Consider the following 23,597-nt stretch of genomic DNA (forward strand, 5'->3'; position numbering starts at 1 on the left):
TGAATTTTCAAACGTGAACAAATGTGATATGGAGTGTTGTTTTCTTACATCTGCAGTCAGACAGACTGAAATATTATCTGTGAGCAGCATGACTTCCTCTTATCTCAGAGGCAGCCTAGAGTTCACCATCATCAGTTAATTCATTATAAAGGCATTGCACACTATTAGTCAGGAGACAACTAATAGCTAAAGCACATAGAAACCTCTAGACCTTGTACAGATGCCAAAAAAAAGTAGGCTTCACTGAAGATAGTAAATGAAATTAAGAAATGTAAAAAATTAAGGAAAAAAAATGCCCCAAACCTGCTACATAAAGTTCCCTGCCTCAGTTAGCTCCTAACTTTTAATCATTTGAGTTCAGGTCAGAGTCATCTAAGAAACCCAGGATCCCTGCTTCTGCACTTTTCTGCTCCTCTGAATCAGGGGGATTATTTTTTTCCCCCGTGCTCTTCCTCTTTCTCCCTCATCTAGACTTGCAGTCAATCTGTATCTAAACCATGTTTTCTCTGTGACCCTTCTCTCAGCAAGCTTCTGATGCCTCTGGGTCCTTTCCAGGACTCTCACATCTCCAAGTCTGATAACTGCAAAACTAGGATGCTTGGTGTTAATGCTTATCCTTTAAATTTTGCCTGTAAGAAAACTCCACTGCTCCAATCCCCCTTCTATCAGATAAATTGTGTTGGATTGCTTTCCCTAGGCTTTATATTCCAAAGTCTTAAGGTGCTCTGCTTGACTAGGAGACAGTAACGTTTAATGACATCCCTTGCCTTAAAAGACAGACAACTCTACATACACAGGAGCATTCAGAAAGCCACAGAATTCATACCTTGCGTATCATTAAGTTCTCAGAATTGTTGGCCCTACTGTGATGATAAGTCATTGGCTGCTGTCTGCTGTGGAATAATTGCTTAGGTTTGCTTTTAGGTTTTGGTTTGTAGGCAGCAAAAATTTGCAGATCATTTTTATTTCTTTGGTACAGTTTTATTAGCAAAGAAAGTCTGAGGTAAAAGGCTTGACACAGGTATAAAAAATACTAAGTCTGAGACTACCAAAGCCCAAAAATAGAGCAATAACCCCAAATGAAAAATAAAAAATAATAGCTTTATTATTATTTATTGCAGCATTCAAAAGTGTACGACTTGCTTCAGAGCACAGCACTGTTCCTTGTGCTCTTCCCTGGGAGATCTTTCGGCCCAAAGTCACACAGACCTCGTTACATGTTATGTTATTTTATTTTGATTTAGATTAGATAAAAAGTGCCCAGACATCAGCTCAGAGCACTCTGCTGGTTACTTAAAACTGTAAAACTCAAGTGCAATGCCATCAGTTTAACTCTTCTATCAAGCAGCATACAGTCAATCAAATGCTAATATTCCCATACACTAGTCCACTTATTTCTTCTTCAGAGAGCAAGTGAAACACACAATCCTTGCATTGCCCTGAAAACTGATCAGAAGCAAATCAGGGTGGCATGGACTGGTGTTTATCCACTAGGCAGTAGCTCTCCAGATGCATTTTGCCACAACTGTACATTCACTGAAGTCAAAGTCTCTTCATGTGTCTAGTCTGATAATGGGACTTAATTCAAATAGTACCTTGCCACCAGCCTTGCCAACCTCAGGTGTGCAAAGATTATGAGCTATTCTCAAAAATCAAGACAAAAATTATTTGCCTTCTGAGTCGGAAGGTCAAACTGGGTTAACTTTTATTTTTTATGCTTCTATTTCAAATGGATCCTGTAATTGTCACATTATCTTTTGCCTCAAGAAGTTGTGGTCTTATGGAAGTATCAAATACATCAAGATGCCTGAGAATAATCACCCATATTAATAACGAAACAGTACTTGTCCAGCAGTAGAAACCCTGATCATCTCAGAAAATGTCTTGGACTTTGCACTTTCTGACAAAATGTGCAAAGCTGGCTAGCTGGCTCTATAATTCCTTGTATGCCTCCACTACTTCCTTTTATATACCAGCACAAACACATATTAATGAGAAGGCAGAGGGTAGTTTAGTGGCATTTAATGCTAAGGCTGCATAAATGCTGAGCTGCTCCCTTTAGCTGATAGAGCTTTCAGTCTAAAGCAGTCAGGTGACATTTTCTTCATTCAGTTCTTTTCTCAGACTGTTGTTTCTTCTAAAGACTGAATAGAAGAGGTTTGACTGTCTTCATGAATAAAGCTATAATTGGTCAAATGTACAAAGTTACATCTTTTTTGTTACTTTTGAATTCTGGCAAAGCAACATGTATGACAGACTGATCTATGCCCTTAGAATAACTTTAGAGATGTCTCAATTTTTTCCACATTTTGGAATTCTGATGAACATTGTTCTGAGATTTACTTCCATTTCTTGTTACCTTTAAGAATTGATATTTCCTCAGTATTTTTTTTTCTGGCAATTATTTGAGAAGGTGGCAGAATATAATGGCAAGAATAAGAAGACATAAGTAACAACTGTGTCATACAGGATATTTCTCAAGCAAGGAGTCAGGATTGCTAGTGAAGTCTTTGACTAGGTTTGCATCATAATTGTAGATCTGATGATAACACAGGTTTGTTGTTGTGCAGGTAAGGAGGGGTGCTGCTTTTCGTTTTATCTGAGAACATCTATGCAATGCAGTCTTGTTGTCCAGTAAGATGACTGCAACATAAGCACATCCAAACAAATTTTGTCCTGCTAGTTTTGGTATCAGCAGCTGAGAAACAGAAGAACTACAGTTCTGAGTGCAGGCTAGTTGCACAGCTAAGTACTCACAATTTCTTGAGTGAACTTATACAGTCCATGTGGTCAAGTTTCACTTTTATGCCTTCCAAGCTGATTTCCTATAAAGATAGGAATAGCTCAATATTTCATTATACTTCTTACCATAGCATGGATCTGTCCTTAATGTTGACACTCCTCTATTATTGCAACCATGATTTTCAATCTTTTTAAACCTGTCATTTCATTTTTAACAACTATTTATTTGAGGATACAAGTTCCCAAATATCAGTGGCCAAATTTCAGAATCTATCCTAAGACATTTTTCAAGCTCAGATTTATCCGTCAATCTTAATGATGGTAAAAATAATAGAGAATTTGGGGGGAAGAAAGTCTGCAAGCAAATGTATTCTATCCAAGTGTGCATTAAAAACAGATTAGCTATTTATGTAGATAATAGGATGTGTGTACACCTGTGTGACATACAACAATGGAAATTTGAAATGAGCTGTTTTGTATGTTTTTTCATAAACTCAGTTTAAAGGACTACACACCATTCATGTAAATAAGAAACAATGGAAGAAAACAAGCAATGAACAAGTCTTTATAGCAGGGAAATAACTTGAATCGGAGGATGAGAAATGTACGTGTTAAGGAGAACTGCTAAACAATAACTGCGTGATTTCTGTGTTTTCTAAACCACTCAAGCTGGTGTTTGTTTGAAAAAGCCAAAGTGGCTCTGTGCAGTGGAGAAATTAGTAAATAGCAAACCTTTTCAATGCATGCAGGTGGCAAGTTATTTCTGAGAAATACCTTGGTGTAAGACATTGAGATACTATCCTCACTGTAATGGAATGCCTTCCTAGTTACAACACTATGGATAACTCCTACTGTCTGCTTTGCTGTGTTTCCACTTGATTTTAATTGAACCTTTTTGAATAGTAGATTAATTTGTGTTTTTACCACCTTTTAAGCATTTGTATTAAATATACATATAGCCTTGTTAAAATCATATGAAAATATGTCTCCATTGACAAAACATCAGCTGTATCTGTATTTGCTCTCTCAAAATATGGTGGCAATAATGTATTAGGAATTGATGGTAGAACTTCTTCCAGTTGTCATCTTTTTGATTATAGACCTTGATTTCAGGTTAATTTATCTTCTTTATCCTTTATATTTAAGTCACTTTTTACACTGTTTTGAACAAAGAAGGCACCTTTTGAAACTATGAAAATGAAATGCTTTTTATTTCTAGAATATAACCTTTCATTTAAAGGTGCTAAATTGAACCATTTGATTTTTTTTCAAAATTCCCCTTTTGTCTTTTTCAGCCAAAATACTTTGCAAATTTGACCCACATAAGTACTAAATGTTGCTATCCTTCCAAACCTTTCATTTCTCAGCAAGCATATAATACTGGATTGCTGAAAAAAGACCATCTGCTCCTCACATGTGAATCAGCTGGGGCTACTGTTTGGCACAAAATGCTAACCAAAATGCTGTAGCTTGGCTGTGGAGAAAATGGGGAATAGGAAAATTAATATGTCTTTCATGCATTTCTAAAATATATTTAACTATATATTAATTGTCCTTGAATTAAATCTTTCTCCTCTTGACTGGCTTCCCAGACCAGAGCCTGACAAGCAGCTCAGTGCAGAACAAAAGAAACATAAGCTTATCTTTTAGTGCAGTTTTGAAATTAGTGGGACCTGAAGCTCATAGAACTTCAGCATTTGTCCAAAGTTTAGCATATTCTTAACCATATTCTTGAAGTTCCTGGTCCGTATAGAATTTGGTTGTATTCCAAACACATCCATGCATCACAATGCTGATGTTGAAGAGAAAAGCAACTTGAGTTATATTCTAAAAGAAGCATTTTATTTCCATCTCTTGCAGATGGGAAGCCAGTGTCACTGTCTCCAGTTGAATCACAGCCCCACAGTCCTCGTTACATGGCTTCGAGCCAGCGGGAGCGCGAGAGCTTGGAAGTCCGCATGCGGGAGGTGGAGGAGGAGAACCGTGTGCTTCGCAAGCAGCTCAGCCTGGCCCAGAGCCAAAGCCCTGCACACCATCATGGCAACCACTCCAAAACCTACTCCATGGAAGAGGGGACAGGTGACAGCGAGAGCCTGCGGGCTGGCATTGTGGCAGGAAACAGCTCTGAATGTGGGCAACAACCAGCAGTGGAAAAATGTGAGGTAAATAAAAAAAAAACCTGCCAGAAACAAAATGTGACAGATTCGATCCTTTAAAGACATTGCAGATCCCTGTCTGCCACCCCCATAAAAGCTTCTGCTCTGTTCATAGCCTCTTAGGGACTGATGGGTACTGCTTTTTAGATGATTTTTAATTATTCTTTTTCTATTTTTTTCCTTTAGAAATACCTACTATTATATTGAATTTTTTTTCAGTTATGGACAGGGGTTTTTTTCTCTTTCATTCTTATGTGCCTGAATCTGGTGTAAAAATTAAAGCCTTGTTCCAAGATGACTTCAGTACAGCTATGAGCTTATAGACCTGTGGCAAACTGACCTAGTGTGTTTCTAAATGAAATGAAAGTGGCACAGTGCTTTTAAAAGTCTTGTTATCTTATTCATGCATTTCTGCCAGAACAGTTTACTAACAATTAAATCATGGCTGTGGAACCTGCTTGTGCTTTTGAATCATTTTTCAGTAGTGTATCTAGATGTGGAACCACCTGCTCCATTAGCTGTGGCATGTCTCTTGCCTGAGAGATGTTAGCTGCAAAAAAATGGAGATCTGTTTTTAAGAAGGTGTTAGGGGGCTGTTTAGGTTTGTTTTTCCCACATTTTATGTCAATAGTTTTACGGATGTTGTCCAGCTATTTGGTAGTCAGGCATTTGAATGATAACAGTTATTCCAAAAATGTGTAGGTCCAAAACAGAAAGTGTTGCTTAAAAGCCTGTGTTGATCCTCAGTGCATCCACTTCCTCCAGTTTATTTTTGCAAAGAGGTTAATACCATATCGCCTTTTCTCTTTCTTTGTGCCCCTGGGAAGATAAAAGTTGAAAGAGAGTGAGGGTGAAGGAAAAAGAAGTCCTAATTATCTCTTCAGATAACATCTATTTAATGAACAAATACCAAATATTGCTTAAAAATGAATTACAGTTTTCCAGTTCTGGACATCTTTGTCTGGTACTGTAGAAAAAAGTACCAACGTTACTTTAAGGTGAAGGAAAGGGAGGAATTTGTTTTTCATTTTCCCTTCTCCTGATAATGAGGGTCTGTTTTTTCTGCCTGTAAGCATTTTAGCATTACATTTAATAAGAGAAGGTTCATGCCATCAGTAAACAAACCTCACTTCCTCCTTATCATGCCAAGCAGTGTTGAGCTGCATCTCAGTTCTGGGATGTTCAATATACCAACCAATTTGGGCCACAAAAATAGCAACTTAAAGGAGGAATAGTTTAAGTGGCCTTTCAGATTATAATGCCTTTTGCCAATAAATTTAGTTGCTCAGTGGGATTTAGCATTGTGCTAGAGGCAATGGTTATATAAAGCACACAACCTCACTTTATTTGCCATCCCTCTATCTTACTGCATACTATTTTGATAACAAAATAGCTTTTTCTTCTTTTTCTTAAGGAATTCACTCAGTAATTAAGTAATAGCAATAGAAGTTAAAATTAAACTTCCTCATTATCAGATTTGCCAAGGATGTCATCGTTTATCCCGTTACTGTAGATTCTGATTCTGTGTTTGTGTGAGAGCAGTATCTTGACTCTACTCACCTGCTTTTAGTGGTTCAGAGGTGTAAACTAAATCTTTTTAACCTTCTGACCCTGGAATGTATTATAGCAAGAGTCGAAGACTTGAGCAAAAAGAGGCAAGTCTTGAGAAGAAGACTGGGGCTCTGAGGGAGATGAAAAGTTCTAGGGATAGATCATTTATTTCAATGAGGCAGTTCTTTGAGGTTTACTGAAATTAACATTTCACATCTAATTTGGGATGGTCTTTAGTGATGATAAAGCATTTGAAAATTCGGTTACAATGAATGAACATTAAATCTCTGATAAAGCATAATCTGTGTGATAATATTTATGATCTATATCAAAAAATAGATAGGAGATTCATTGTATTCCAGCCACCACTTCCTACTCTGTTGCATCGCGGGAGAGTTATTCTGATGCTTATAATATGGACCAGCATTATATTGCAAGAAAAAAAAAAAGAGTTTCAGTCTAGGACATTCTCTCTGGAGAGAGAAGATCCTTGTGTCATGCCTTCCCAGTAGGAGACAATTTTATCACAGGCTGTGGAAGTATAAGAGTAGTCCTTATACAGATGCAGGTGCAAATAGCAGGCTTCAGAAAAAGACCATAATGTTGATGGAAATTAACAGAACTATGTGACTCTTTCTTATGATGCCTTCCCCCTGTCTTTCCAGCTTGTGCCTCCGTAAACTAGGCATTTAGTTTGAATTAAGGATGCATTTATAAATATTCTAAAAAGAGTTAATATATTAGAAAATAGTCAATTAGCAGTATACCATCTAGCAGGTTTGCAGAATGTTTATAAAGGTTTGCAACATTTTTATAGGCTTTTTCGTGTTGTTATTCTCAGCAGTGTTGCTTAATAGTGTTTAGTGTGTAGTGCTTCAAAGCCACAAAAAGCAGGGCTCCACCAACTTAAGCACTGTGTAAACACAAAAAAGCAGATGACACCTGCCTCAGGGAACCATTTGTAGCATATTTATATGCTCATAAGATGCTTTTAATATCTCTTAATCAAATTCTGAAATTATTTATAAAGGATTAAGAAGTAATTGCAATAGAATGCCTAGTTAGTGCTACTGGAAAATTATTGAAGTATGAAACACTTTACCAATTATTATTTTTAGCTATAAAAGCCAATTAGAGTTTGTTAAGCTTAATATTTAACCTTTCCAAAAAGTTGCCTGAGGAGACAAAAGATAACATCTGTTTCATCTAGGCACCTTTATATTCCTCATCATCATGGGATCTGAAGATCAGTTCTTCATGTATTTTTGGATATTTTTCTCCCATAAAAATCACTCCAGAATGGACTTGGATGAAATTTTTCTTTCAGAAACAGTTTTCCTGGTCTATAGTGGCTAAAGTGATAATTTCTAAACCATGTTAAAATGGACCTGAGTATTATTTAATCTCCCTTTCCTAAATAATATTAGCTTCTTGAAATAGCTTTCAGTATCTGATCTTGAATGCCCCCCAGACTATTTAAAATCAAAAATAGTTATCATTGTGTCCCTGACCCCCAACCTACCCGAGGAACAGTCTGATTAACTTCTGCAGTGTTTTGGTTACCTATTCATACCTGTATGTATAAGTCAATGGGAGACAAGTGAATTAAGAAACCAGGGGAAGAATATTGGACTATTATTCACTGAGTTCTGAACGCAAGATGTATCAACATTTGATCTTCTGCTGCAGTGAGTTCCATTGTCTAAATGCAGATCCTATGCAAGCCTTATGTCCAGACTTCTTGCAACATCTACTGATGATGAACATGTTTATCATCCAAGTTAAAAAGAGCACTGTAGGCGAATGATGGTGAAAGAGCGATGGACACTTTCAAGAAGCTCCGTTCAGTCCCATGGTGACTTCTGAATATCGAGGCCAGAGTTTTGTAACTAGAATTTTCACTGATTCTAAACAGTGAGGAGCTAGTGTAATGCAGAGCTTTGGTGTGAGATGTTAGCGGGCATATGTAGAACTAAGCAGATGGACTGCTGCATTTTGTGGAAGATGGAACATTTTGAGGCTATGTGGCTTTAATCCTAGAGGTTAGTTGCAGTAAATGAGTCCAGAGTTTGTGAATGTTTGAATCACAGTGGCCAATTTTGATGGGATTAGGATACAATCTTCTAGCCAGCTGCAGAAGGAAAATGAGGAATTTCAGAGGGCTTTGAGGTTGCTGACTCATTTTGTAATCTGAAAGCAGATGCTTCTAGTAGTGTACTCAGGAGGATGCAAGTTCTTTGAAGTGCTTCCTTCTTCCAGACAGCATTGCCATGTCTTGCCAGGATTTGGCTACAGCTAGCTGCTCTCCATCCAAACATGGAACTGGGACAAATATGCAGAAAACTGGAAGTAATGCTGTTTTAATAAGGGTGCAAAAGTCTGCAGACAGTTCAGGTTGTTGACCTCATGTTGCCTCATCAATTTTCCCATTGATTTTGCTGAATGGTTAAACAATGAGGGGGAGGAAGGTGAATCAGGAAAAAGGGAAGAATAGACTGACTCTTGCAGCATACTGCAGGCAAAAGCTTTGGAAGAATAGGACTGGGTTTCCATTCTCTTTGAGGATTATTGTTCTTTCCTATAGCTAATCATAGGTGGGAATCAAGTGATAAATAGTATCAAACACCACAGAGAGGCTGAGCAGAAGGTATCTGGATTCCTTTGTCTCTGAACTGAAAGATGACATTCAGCAGAACAGCAAGTACTGTCTTCACACTGTGACCTGGCTGAAAGACAATGGTACCTGCTAAAAGACACCAGGGAAAACATACTGTCAATTTTGAAACAAATTGATTTAGGAGAGGGAAAACAGATATGGGCAAGTCCCTGACAGAATAAACTTTCTGATTTTGGGGGGAGTGGTGAGATGGTGGGGAGGACTGTAAGGAACACTGTTCTGGCAAGTATAGATAGTACAAAATGATGTTGATAGTAATATGACAGTGATATTCTGTCAAAACCTGTAAAATATTTATGTCTGGGTATTGTCTCCAGATGAAGTGTTTAAAGCAGAATGAATCCATTCTCAGCTAATTTGATTTAATTGGCATTGAAGTGAACGTTCTTAGAACTTCCAAAAGCCTGAGAAAGCCTGGGAGGCAACCGGAGAGAAGGCAGTGCATGCAGTGTCAAGAAACTGTGTGCCCACAGGGCACCTGCCAGTATGTATGATACAAACTACTGCTGTAACAACAGTCATTAATGAGAGTAGGCTCTGTTCTCCTCTGTTTTTGTCACAAGAGAGTAACACAGAAACGATTTCTGCAAAGTGCTGAGCATGCTCAGCTCCCATTGATTTTAACATGAGTTTAAAGTGCTGAATACCTCACAGCACTGCTCCCAAAACATATTGCAGTATCTTTTCTTTCTCACCCCTCTTTGGACAGACAATTGCCTTATTACTTCAAGTCCTCGAAAAATTTCAGATCTTCCCAGCTTGTGCAGCATACTAGGCCTGGAGGCAGCTGCAACGTTCACGGGGGGAATGCACAATGGAGCAGATGCCTGGCCATTGTATGATTAATATTGTGCCCTGTACAAGGCAGCGTTAATGGATGGAGCTACAGACTCTTTAGACTTCCCCAACACTTGCTACCTTCTGTGTAAATCTGCTGCTGTTACAAGCCAGACTTTAGGAATCTGTGACTATGTGGGGAGGCAGAATTCCTTATTTGCTCTCTGCTTAGTGGGCTTTCTGCAGAAAGTGAGAGCTATGTGTGAGAAGCTAGCTAAACAAGCTTCAAATGGAAGCCAAATGAGGCTTCCCTGCAGTTTCACAGCTGTGTCCGTGATCACAGCTTTGTGCTGCCAGCATGGTGAACTCTCCCTCATTTCTATGACCATTAAGAAACAGAAAAGTATGGAAGCTGAAGACTAAATCTGCTGAGATTAATTTTCTTTTCTCCCCAGGGAATAGCAGTGGCTAATTCTAAAACCAGAGAAGAGTAACTTAACATCATTTTTCAAATGATTACTCACAGCCTTAATAATAATTACTAGCAGCACCTCTCATTTTTCCCTTTCCTCTGGAACACATGAGTGAATCTCCACCTCAGATTAAAAGAGAGAAGACACAGAATACAGGAAAATTGAGGTGGGGGGCAGGGAATTGTATTTAACTTCACATTAACACTGCCCAGTACAGCCCGTGCTACTAGTCACAGGCAGGGAAGAGAACACCTGGCTTCACAGCTACTGTCTTGTCTTATCACTGAGATGCACCCAGTCCTGGGCAAAACAATTGTCCCGCTCACGCTCTTCTCCATCAGAGCTTGCTCATTCTCTCTTTAATAGCTATCTCTAAGATTGAAATGATGCAGAATTTCTAAGAGCGTATCTCCTTATAATTAACAAAAATATTTTTAGACTTTGGTTCAGAAGGTTAAACAGTGTCTTTGTGTTTGCATACTCAGAATTTTGTGTGCCGTTAATGGGTGTGTGTTTGTGTATATGCACGCGCACACACATATGCTCGTAGCTAATAAATGCAGTTCTGTTCAGACATCTGATGCAATTTAGGGCCAGTAATGACTCTGGAATGATGATGGTGTTATAACTCAATTAAGATGTTTTTAACAAACTGCCTCAAGTGGGCTGCAAACAGCTGCAAAACGCCCACTCAAATCTTTAACAATCGCCGCATTAAATAATAGCGCTGTCATATGTGTGTTCTTTTTAATGAATGATAGAATGCAAGAGCAGGCTTAAATTTTTGTTCTTTTTGTTCCTTTTCTCCCATAGACCATCCACGTTGCCATTGTTTGTGCAGGGTACAATGCCAGTCGGGATGTTGTCACACTTGTCAAGTCCGTCTTATTTCACAGGTAAAGGTAGCTTTCTTTTGTTATATATTGTATATCTGATTATGGCTAAATAAGCTCTTGCTACATTTACCCTTTTACTTGAAAAGAAAGTCAGATTCCCTTTCCCAGTTGCTTTTTGTTTGAAGGGAAAGCAGCATGAAATTTTTGACCTCTAGAAATAGCTCCACCTGAGTAAAGATTTCTACAGTGAACGCCAGGGATCCAATATCCAGCTTCTACACCTCTTGCATTGTGGGAATAGGGGCTACACCTGTCTGTATTGTAAAGTATCTCCCTACTTCTGAATCCTGTAAAATAATAATAGTAATAACAGTATCATATTCATTTAGCCTCATTCTGGTACCAGTTTGTGGAAGAGGTGTAAATAGTAATTTGCAAGCCATACACATAAATGTACACAGGTTACCTGACTATCCCAGCTTCCCATTTAGACCTTTATTTTCCAAGGTAAACTTGTTCCTGTAGTCACTATTACTTCCATAAAGTCAGATTATCTGTTCTGACTTTGGAAGGGCCACTTGGAGCCCCTCACAGGAGTTCACAACCTGATTTTAGCACATGGAGCACAGTCAGATCCCAAAATCTAGAGGCATAGATGTCCAATGAAGAGAAAATAGCCAATTCCCTTAATGAACAGCAGCTCCAGTGAAGTGAAATGTTGTTAACTGTGTGGGGGCGTACATGTACATCCCTTGTCCACTTTAGTAACGTCTCTGAGATGTTTTCCAACAGTGGTGCAGAAAGTAGATCAAAATGGGGAAGTGAGAGACTAATCAAACTGTTTAACTCAAACAGCACAAATAGGCTAATAAAATCAGCTTAGAGCATACAGAGTTTGCTAAGGTGGTAGTTTCAATGCATCACTGCATATTGAATGATATTTTATAGCAGTGAGGATGAATCTTGTTCAGGTCACATGCTAATATCTTGTTACACATATCCTGGGACATAAATGTCTCCCACCTTGCTCCTTATGTTTACCTCTGATCCCCTGCTGGAATGCTGTTAGCAGTCGCTCTGTGCAATAGTTCTTGTGCACCATTGTACCTTTTACCCATTTTTGATAAGCTTCACAAAAGAATGTAAATGCTTACCTTGTACAGTGTAGAAATGCTCAGTAAATACTATTTTAAGAGACTGGCGGGGTGGGGGGAGGGAGAGGGACATTGAAAGGTGGGTAGAGGGGGGAAATTCTCCAAAGTATGAGAGCAACTTTCACCATTAACACATATAACAGCCTTTGCAGGACTTCCCAGAGGATGAGCATAAAAAGGGCTAGGAACAGGGAAAACAATGCTAAAATAATAATAACAAAACCAAAACAACAGTAAAGACTCTTATTGTGTTTTGTGAGGAACTTTTTGACTGTTAAAATCCTGTTAAATTTTAAAATGATACATTTTCCAATTAGACTTCTGAATTATTCAGTGTAAACTGGCTTTATATTCCAGGGATTGTGGGTTGTTTTGTCTATTTTGATTATTGTTTCTAGGATTTCTTTTTTGGGGGGGGGGGGGCATATGTGCATTTTTATGGTGATATGAGTTCTCCCAGTGATTAGCTACTTGGTATTTTTCTCTCGTAGTACTTGCCTCCGTTTTGAAAAGATTTGAGCAGTTTAAGCAGTCTCCTTGTGTTAAAGGAAATGTCTCTGTTTTGCCTAAGCCATCCAGCTGAAAAATAAGCAGTTTATAAACAATTCTGCCAGAAATAATCTGGGAAATATATTTAATTAAAAGTATGAAAGCAAAACAAGGAAAAGAAATGTTGGTATCTCTGAATATGGTGGAGTCTGCCCTTGTCAAGAACATACTTGCTGTTTGGCTAGCAATACTGCTCATCTCAAAGGATTTTTCTTGCTCAGCAGAAGTGATCAAGATAAAGTCCAACATAGCTAATGAAACTTTATTGAAGTCAGTTACATTCAAGGTAACCTGTCTGGCTTGTTTGCTCAAAACATAATTAAAGACAAATCTAAGTCAATTTTTGCCTAGAACTAGCTCTTCTCACTAGGCATTAGATTGTCTGCTGGAAAGGGAAGATGTTCTCAAAAAAGAAACAGAGCTGCTTGCACACATTTCTTTCTTTTCTTCTAGAAAATGCAGGCAATTGGTTTGGCTTCTTAAGCATCTGTTGATGCTATGGCTATATTTGCAGAGACCCATGTCTCAGGAACTCTTTCTTGGATCCCTTTTTTTGGAATGGAACTTGCCAGATCTCCTCAGTTCAAAATTGATTTAAGTTTAAACCCAGGTTCCTTGTGTGGCTTGCCATGCAAACAGTATTATCTTGGAGACTGGCATGCACTTAAAAAGTTAGGATGGTTGGAAAGAAAACTTCTTTTATTTGCTAGGATCTGTTTAATTGTGGGAAAGAAGGATGAAGACAGGTCATGATACTGCATTAGAAGGAATGAGTTAGGAGAGATGGAGGTAGTTGGTTCAGATGGTGGATACTTCATGACATCAGTAAAAAGTTCACCATCTGACTTAAGGGTCATCAGTGAAAACTGGCATGGAAACATCTCTCTTTCTAAATCCTAAACGTGCACCAGGGAAGGTATCCTGGCTGGCACTGCCATGCAAAACAGACATTTAAAATTACTGCATGTCTGCAGTGGAGTGGAAGCTTGCTTGCCCTAAGCCCTAAAGCTAGGCTACCTCGTACTCCACTTGCAGAATTATCACTTTCAATCTCAAGTATATTTTCGCACAAGCAGAACAAATGTGCTTCCATATGTCTTGTCAAAAAGTATTTGTTTTTCCCTTTTAGAAGTTTCTGATGATCAATGTTCAGCCAAACCTGATGTAGCAGGAGCAGAGTTTGCCTGTAAAAAAAAGTGTGTAAAGAATGTATTGTATAATTGAAAGAAGCTTGTGTAGAAAACACAGTTGTTATTGCATGGGCGGACACAGTGTAGACTCTCCTCGGGCAACAGTGCCAGTACACCTCAATCCTGCCCTACAGCATTCTGAACACAATCTACTAACTGAGCAGGTGGCTCGTCAAAGCAAACATCCTTAACGTCCTTGTCTGTTACTGCTGTATTTCATTCAGTGTTCGTTACAAGAGCACTGATTTCAGTGAATCTGTCTGAAATTCACAAAGATGTCACACAAGCTTTTATTAGCATTTCCTTCCAATTAGCAATTAAAGCATGTTTTAGCTGAGCATTTCTGTGTGTTTTGATACAAAAAGAGGTCCCTAGATTGCCTACTTCTGTCTCATCATCCTCCCCATGTGCATTAACATATTTATTATACCCCCAACTTTAAGCTAGAGTGCAGGACAGAAAGACACAAGACAGCAGGAATGCTGGGTGAAAGCTACAGGATTTTCTATGGATGGAGTGTGCTGTATCCTCTTGCATTATTGTACAGCACATCCTGTATATTGAACATTTTAGCTCTCTCCAGGTCCTCTCTGCCAGGTCTAAAACAGCAAGTTTCTAATTCTAGTCATACCATATGTATCATGAGACAGAGGCAAGCTACTTGTCCAAGCAATCTGAGAAACTATGTCTGTCTTCAGGCTCCAGGGAGCAGAAAGAGGAGGAGGAAGGGGATGGTGTGGTGGATTTCTTATAAGAATATCATAGTTCAAAAATGCACTTCATTCCCAGTGGAACAGGAACTTGATTTCAGTTTTGTCTTTAGAAAACACATGTTCAAGCCACAAAATCCCAGCAGCTTTTACACCCAGTTTGACATAACTGACAGTCTGTTTTAAGGGGAGACTCAGCAGAGTTGGGGTAGTGCAGAGTTTGCAGACTCTGATAAATATGCATTGGAATGTCTGCACAGAGGGAAGCTTTTAGAATGAGCCCTCAGTCCTTGCCTGCAACTTTTCTACTTTCCTGTCTTGGGCATCTAGTTTCTAATTATGACAGATTTTATGAATCTGTTGGAGGGATGAAAATTTTTCTCTCTGAGTCAGTTTGACACTCCCAAAGTCATATCATTGTGCTCTGAGTGCAGCTTAAGTTTAGTTTTCCCAAAGCAAAGGACTAAACACTGGAAATTAAAAATATTGTGTCATTTGGGCAAGACTGTACGTATTCTTTCCAAAAACATCTGCATTTCATTTTCAGAAATAACACAGTGTCCTATGGCTTATTACTTTCATTGGAAATTCTGCAACTACTGGGCCAAATTATTTTCAATGTTTTCTGAAAATTGTAAAGCTTGGAGTGCCACAGAAGAAGCTAAAGAAGCCCATAGGTTATAGCTTCATATTGCAAAGTTCATCCCCATCTTAATTTAGGTAACTCTTAACTTCAGTAAAAGCTAAAATTATTTTTAATTTTTAAAATTATTTTTAATTCCAAAGACACCATGTTACATTAGGGAAAACATTAAACATGCTAAACACCGTGTTACAACAGGGAACGAAGAAAGGCCAAAAATACACAATTATAAAATGTTGCTGACAGTTAGGTCAATGTGAGAATCTGTGAAAAATTAACTTGTCTTTCCTGCCAGCTACTATTGCCTTGCCAGTGAACTCCCCTGTATATAGGCATTTGTATGCCAGCAAAAGAGTGATTTTTTTTTTTTTTTGGCATAGCCCATCTGGTTTGGGAAAGTGGTTGTCACTACTTCTGTAGCTGCACCCTGCATCTATCCTAAAGCAGTAGTAGCATAGCAATGGTGCCAGTGGGTTTGTAGTATAAACAAAGCCAAAGTCAACTAGACAAATGCCTTCTTATATGAAGTTGCCTCTTGCCTTTAAGGAGGCTGTTCACAAGCTAAAATCAAGCATATGTTTTAAGTATTTTCAAGGTTAGGACTTCAGACTGTATTACAGATTGATCTAAGAATAATAAACTGATTTTCCTCAGGACAAGTAAAATAAGATACAAACCAAAAGAAAATCTAAATTAAATAAAAAGGATGACATGGAATTTCCAAGTAAGAGTCACAAGTCAACACTGGCTGGTAATTAAAGCTTATGTAATCTAATAGCTGTATTCCATGGAGATCGCTTTGCTTTAATGGAGTTAATTTGAGATTTTAAAACCTCTGTCAATGTTTCCATCTCTTTTAATGTGTCAGTTTGTTTTATGGGAGATTCTTCTGGCAAAAACTCTAATGTGTGATCTGATTTCTCACTACTATAGATGCATTAATAATACACACATCTTTTTGTATTTCTAGCTGTCCTAACAATGCAGACATAACAGAGAAAGCAATGTTAAAAAAAATCTAGCCATGAGATCTCTAGTTGATTTCCAGAGTGGTTCTGTAGGTTGACTTGAAATCCATGAATGAGGCAGCTTGTGCCTCTTTAAGATCTCTCCAATAGTTTGGGGAGCATTTTAATCAATACCAGATGTGAAGGGGTATGAAAAAATGTTTTTTCCATTGAAATTCTCCCCATATGAGAGATGGATTGTCATACGGGCATTTGAAAGATTTTTTTCCCAAGCTGCCTTTTATTATTTCTGTTTGAAGTTCTTATAACCATTTGTTACAGATAGAAAAAGTATTACCTTGTTGTGCTTCCCTTAATAAAGTATAGATTTTGGAAATAACCCCCCTGGACTCCTGACCTTTTTATATTATTAGAAAATAAAATTCCTCTGTTGCAGAGAGAGAATCATGCAACCAAGCAGCTGCTTTTTGAATTGCTAACAATTGAGCTATGGAATAATGCAGAAGGGAAGAGTGAATCTTGGTTCACTATTCCCTTTTTCAATTGTAGATTTTTATATTTAATTCTGTGGCAATGGCTATTCCAAAAGAATAAGCCACAAATGCTTGAGCAGATCAAAACTCTGGTGAGATATAAGAAGTTTTTGAAATGTAAAAATAAAACGTTGTGATAAAAAATCTATAGAAATGAGTACCTCAGGATAGGTTCCTAAATTCATAGCCTGTTTTTTAGAATTACTGACTTCTGTTCCTTTTACTAGACTTTTTAGGACGTCAGCAATTCTGAAAATGAAAGCATTCACTTAAGTTCCTATATTTAGGCCTAAGAGTCTGTATTACAGCATCCATGCTTGAAAATCTTGGCCAGAATCTCTTTTCATTCACTTTCGAGAAAAGCCATTTAAGGAAATAAATGTCTGTTTTTTACGTATGGTTTACTTTGTCAAATAGTAGTTTGTTTTTAAGATAAGTGGAAACAATATATGAATATTTGTGGTTTTCTAAATCAAGTGGTGAAACATGGAGTTTCTACTTGATGGGAAATGCCCACATCTTGAAATGACTTTCTTTCACATTGAGATACTAACATGTCAGCATTTTCCATGTAGCAGAAACTGTGAAAAGTTGTATTTGGTAAAAATTCAGATGTTCAAAATCTTTGAGGTAGAAGAGCATAGGTGGTTGTCTGGACTTGGAGAGAAATTCCCTGGCTGTTTCAATATCTGTTTGTGTGGTAAGGAATCTGGAAAACCTGGGATTCAGAGTTTCAGGACTAACTGCTCTGGAAACAGGTACTCTAGAAAACTTGCCTCCCAAACTTGCAAATTCACACAAAAACTGGGAATTTTTCAAAATGTATTAATCTTTTAGAATCAGTTTATCAAAATTGTCACCTTTTGACCTATACTGTTCCATACAGTTTAATATACTGCCATCATTAATAGTATTGTGCTTTCTAGCAGTGCATTACATGATGTAACCAATTTCTGCTATGTGTGGTTCATTTGCTCTCATGACATGTCCAGTGGAAAATAAGTTGTATGGGATACCATATACATTAAGATTTAAGATTAAACACAACAGACAGCTGTGCTTTGAGCTGGTTAAAGCAGGTGAAGTCAAAGTTCACTTCCCAATTGGAGTGGGAGAAGAGGAAGTTTGTGTTGGTCATCAATTTCTCTGAGAGTTCATTCCAGGTTCCCTTCAACCCAAGAAAGCTGTTGTGCACCAAATTTCTGAGGCTCAGGGAACTGGAAGGGTCCTGTTATTCCATCTATGCTGCAGATATTGCAGGAAACCACAGCATACAAATCTTTTTTGTAACTTTATCTACCTTGATCATGCACTCAGCCTCCTCTAGCAAACTTCACTGTCTTCAACTGCTAGTTAAAGATCTTCAGAGGCCTTGTCACCCATACTTGTACCCAAGTGAGGGGCTCTCAAACCTCCTTCTGGGAGACATAGGTTTCCCTCCCTCCCTTCCCAGAATTTCTTAAACTGTAGCTGCTAAATGCACATGAAAGATATCTGTCCACCTGGCTATCCCTTAACTTACCATGGGAGTAATACAGTTTGATTTCAGTTTTATAAACCTTGTATCCCAAAATGTCTCTGTCCTCAAAAAAGACCAGCCTGAAGGATGGAGTAGTTTTACTGGCTCCAAATGGTACAGCAAAAGGTCCAAGTCTAATGGAATGTAGCTTTTGGTAGAGTCCTTCACAATATCTTTGATTGTCACCTCTAATTCTCACAGCCAGTGATTCAATCATGTTGACAGATGATAAAGGGGAAAGAAGCCCCCCCCCGCCCCAATCTCCTGTCTTTTGAGAAAGGTTTCCGATCTTAAATCATTAACTCTTGCAGTGCATGCTGGTTGATCTTTAGGCTTCTGCATGTGTTTCATAAACACTTTGAAGTAATCCATGCCTTTTAGGTTTAGCATATTGCAGATACCATAATGGGTAAAAGATGTCACCTGTGTGTTTACCAGTGTTGTTACCTTCAGAAGGTCTTCCAGGTTTGAGTCTGTGCTCTGTTCCCTTCTAGCACCACACTCAAACACCACAGTCCACATAATTGAAATCTCCTCTGGACTAAGATTTTCTGTGGCTGATGCATATTTAGTTGTAGATGTCAGTTGGTCACTATTTGGTTTTGGAGATATATTTTTCGAAGTGTTAATTTTCTGCTTTGTCTCTGACACTTCCTTCCCTTCAGCTGAATCTTTACCATAACGCTAACAACTTGAAAGAGATTTCTGTGTAGGGGTACAACTACTCCTTTCTTCTTTTTCCCAGTAGGAGCTGAACTAAAGAAAATGTCACCCACTTGCTCCCATTTAAGTTTCACGCACTCTGGGTCATTTGGATAAGTATAAACTATTACTGAAAATCTGAGTGTCTTTATATCGGAATTTTTCTTTTCACCTGGTATATTTTATCTCCAAATATTTTGTAACAGTTCCCTTTAAATGATGGTTTAAAAGAGTATTTGGCTTTCTTGTTTTTAACTGATTTTTTCTTGTCTTATTCTACTTTGTTATACATGGATAAATGACCATGAAGAAAGAAAAGACATTACAAAAGAAAACCAGCTGGGAAATACTCCTAAGCACGATACCAGACTCAACCCCTGCTGAGCAGAGGGACCTATATGGAATGTATATGTTGATATTCTACACTTATTTGCCTTCAGATACTGCCTTGCCAGTACCCAGATCCACTGCTTTTGTACCTTTGTTCCTCTTGGCCTTTCCTCAGCTAATGAAATGCATTTCCTGATCACTGCTATTCCCCAATTTTTTTCTTGGCAAGGTGCCTGGTTACTGCAGAATCTGCATGAGCCAGGATGTCCTCTTCTCCCCTCCTGCTGGGCTGGTGAAGCAGACATAATTGATGTGATCCCTTTGGGTTTGTAATGGGACACTCAGCAGCTGGCAAGCTGCAACACTCCCTCTCCCCTGCCCATTCCAGATCATGCTGGAGATTAAAAAAGCCTTTGTCTTTTTGGAAAGGACGTTGTAGCTTAGTGCGTTGGATATTGTTGAACTCAAATCAGCTGCCATCATGGTGGTTAACCCACACATAAGTCTTCTAACCTGCCCTTTTTCTGCTTTTCCTACAAGCATGTAATTTGATCCTCTTGCAACCAGTAGAACAAATTCACAGAGATCACTGGGAACTGGACTGGATGTTAGGTGCAGTATTTCTAACACTGCAAAATCAGGCCATACATTGCTTATTGTTATTACAACAATCTCTTGTTTCTGCTGAGAGGTGTGTTATGAGACTATAAACCATTATATGTATTTTTATGTTTTCTTGTGGACTTTATTTAGTGAGAAACAGTATTGCTCTTCAAAGTAGAATAGAATAACATTAAGGAGGAAAGCACATATTGTTCATTAAGGCAGGAAATGGAGAAGGAAATAACCTTGATCTTTTGGGTTAAGCCCAAAAGTATAATGGAAGTGTGTTGGCCTAAAGTGACATAGATTTCTTCTCTTTTAGTTCACACAGCAGAATGTAGTAGCATCAGTCATCTTCCACCTTAACTAGCATCTAAAACTAAATGTTCTTCTTTTTAGATGAAAAATATCAGCTGACAAGTACACCCATTTTCCCTTATAAATTTCACAGAAATGAGACTCTACTATTCCTCCCTAGGGATCAAAGGAAGGTTGAGCCAATGCTAAAGGCTAAATGGACCATCTGTCTTCTTCCTGGCTTTTGCAGACTCCTGTCCTTCTCTGCTAACTGTGAGAGCTGCTAAGCTAGGGATAAACATGGAAGACTCCCTTTTTACTATAGATCATAACCAAGATCTACTGGCAGGTTTTCATACTCCTACCACAGAATTTGAATAAAAATCAGACTGCTGCTTCCCCTCCCTCAAAGAGAGAAGCAAGGATAAGTGATTTAAACATAGTGTTTGTAATGTCAAAGCTCACATTGTTACAGAAAAATCCATATGTTTTGTCAAACCTTACCACTCTTGTTGGTATTGGCTAATCACTCATCCTATTTCAAAGCATTTGACTTAGCCCAAGTCATATGAGTATAGAGATGAACCTAAATCTGGGATTTTAAAATAAAATATTTTCTTTATTCCTTTTTTACTTCAGCCTTCCCTCCCTCTTAGAAACAAGGATGTGGGGAGATTTACAGTCTCCAGTCAATTTATTTCTTGAAGCTGTTCATTATTCTGGTAGCTAGAAGGCGCTCACTTGGAACATTTCACTCTAGGTTCTCATAGGATAGCTGTTGATACCCCAAGTTTGCTCTGTAGAAGTGGTGCATGCAAACTCAGTGGTCCTGGAATGTCACCTCTTTTAGGTGATTATTTTTTAACCTTTCCTGCCACCCCCATTTCTCCATAGAATTTACCACAGAGATACATTACCAGGCTGACCTAGAAAACTAGAAGCAATCACTTTCACAGCTCCCGTCCTCAAAAGGGGATTAACTTGGCTGTCTTTTAAAGACCCAGTAGAAGGGACCAGATCCTAAGCTGTTACAAATCATCACATTCCAATGAAGTCAAAAGAACTATATTTATTTACAACCATCCAGAAACTGGTCCAGTATTTCTACTATTGTCATGTTTCTTTGCATTGTAACAGTGCATCAGCAGCTTGGCCATGAAAGTAGGATTCCACCAAACATACTATACATTTTATCCTGCAACGCTAGACATAGTTAAAGCTTGTAATTTCTGATGTTGCTCTCTCACAATGGGAGTTAGAAACCTTTGGACCAATGCCTTTCTCCCTTCTTGTCTCAGGCGAAACCCACTCCACTTCCACCTCATTGCAGATGCAATTGCCAAACAGATCCTGGCGACTCTGTTCCAGACATGGATGGTCCCTGCTGTGCGCATAGACTTCTACGATGCAGATGAGCTCAAGGTAAAGAAAGACAAAACACATGTTACTCGTGCACTTCTGGTTTCATCTTATCCCCTTTTTATTCATCTGTCTGAATTGGGGTGGGGAACACTACATTCTCCCTGGTTAAAAATAACTCTAACCCACATGATTGTGTCCTCAGTTAAATGTAACTGAAAGATACTGATTTGCTAAAATCAGTGTGGTTTCTCTGTTAATGGAATATGTCATTTAGCAGCTTAGAATTTTGCCTGCTATCAAGAGGACTCTGGTTGCCCAGGCTGAATTGCATTTGATCACATTATGTTTTGCTACGGTTGCTTCTTTCTAGTAACAGTGGTGGAATCTTAAGTATCTTGTTCAATAAACCTAAGGCTGTTACTGGAAAATCTCAGCCTCCCTGCCTGCCTTAAGCATGGGTGTGTAACACCATAACTACACACACTCCGAAGAGGTATTCAGTATTACATTTTGAAATAGCTACCTGCTTTATCTGGCTGCCCTTTCAAAAGGAATGACTGGGAAGAAAGGAGAGTTCCATGGGAAAAAAAAATTACTTAAAGCATAAAGTAATTATCTTTTCATAGAGTTGGAAACTTTAAATTAGAACACAGAGGCACAGCACTGCATTTCAGAGCTGTATGTCTTTTTGCTGTGGAGGTAGAGTGAAGTATTCAAATTTTAGCATTTGGAGTTGGTGGCAATAATTTGTACAGCATATCAGACTGTTCAGAGCTAAATATGAACATCCCGAAACAAGGGAAAAACAAAATTTAGCAAATTGCTGTGCTAATTAAGGTAAATTCAAAGCACACCACTTGGTAGAATCTTGAGTACAAAATGTTGTAGAAAGAGATGGTAAAGGGGGAAAATGATCCTTGAGAAAAATATTTCATTCGTAGCTATTTTTATTGTTTTACTGTTCCTCCTACGTGAAGCAATAAGCAGCTATTAACCTAATTAGCTAGATAATTTCCTTTGGTTCTTTATAGCCTTAAAGCAAGGAGGAGGTTTGTTCTCGTAAGTCTTGTACATGTCTATATTAGGTGAACTTTTCTGTAAATTGTAAGATTTTCACAGTGCTTAATTAGCCTCTCAGTTGGGCAAGGCAGACCTCTTACTGTCTTCCTTCTGGTCATTTGGGTATGGTCCAATGTACTTCAGTAAATAATAACCAAGAGACCTTACTTCAGTCATCCCCAACTTGCTGATTAAAGGCAACGATGTTGTGCAGATAAAATGCTATAGGTCTTGTTTTGCCCTCCCTCTTGACTCAACTTTAATTTTTAAATGGCTGATGACAGAAAGTGATGCCTTGCATGTAACCCGTAGGCTTTAGGTTGGGGACCACTCTCTTACTGGATGCAGATATTGATGCATAAATACATCTTTCCAGATCTGCCACTCCTCCTCAGAGTTCATCATACTACATACCAAGCAATTCCCCTGATTTCATTGGCCAAAAAAACTGTATATAAAATAGTATTCAGCATAGGTGAATGTAACAGAACAAGGCCAAATGACAGCAGAGTTGTAAATATAAAGGGGATTTTAAAAAGCTAGGTATAATACAGGCTCATATCCAGATCATTCTGCAAGTTTTAGTAAACAACACAGAGGAGCTGTTTACAGACAGCTGTAGGAACTCATTTCTTTTGTTTCCTGCATAACCTCTAGAAAGGATTTGATAGTTGTTTTGCATTTTTTTTTTATTTTTTCACATGTACTCTTGGGATCTATATTAGGCTGTCCATTGTTACGAAAACAGATCTGATACTGGAAAGTT

At 38.3% G+C, this 23,597-nt stretch overlaps 1 protein-coding gene across 4 annotated transcripts in view; it reads left to right on the forward strand.

Moving 5' to 3' along the window:
- The window catches only part of LARGE1 (LARGE xylosyl- and glucuronyltransferase 1), a 287,833-nt gene that overhangs the window by 133,334 nt on the left and 130,902 nt on the right, over positions 1 to 23,597 (forward strand). For all 4 annotated transcript variants that reach the window (XM_064513273.1, XM_026117942.2, XM_064513280.1 and 1 more), the window contains 3 exons: positions 4,603 to 4,904; positions 11,190 to 11,272; positions 21,709 to 21,832. In XM_064513273.1, the coding sequence (XP_064369343.1) occupies positions 4,603 to 4,904; positions 11,190 to 11,272; positions 21,709 to 21,832 (509 nt within the window). The remainder of the gene's footprint in view (positions 1 to 4,602; positions 4,905 to 11,189; positions 11,273 to 21,708; positions 21,833 to 23,597) is intronic.

Source organism: Dromaius novaehollandiae, chromosome 1 (genome assembly GCF_036370855.1).
Source record: "Dromaius novaehollandiae isolate bDroNov1 chromosome 1, bDroNov1.hap1, whole genome shotgun sequence".
NCBI lineage: Eukaryota > Metazoa > Chordata > Aves > Casuariiformes > Dromaiidae > Dromaius > Dromaius novaehollandiae.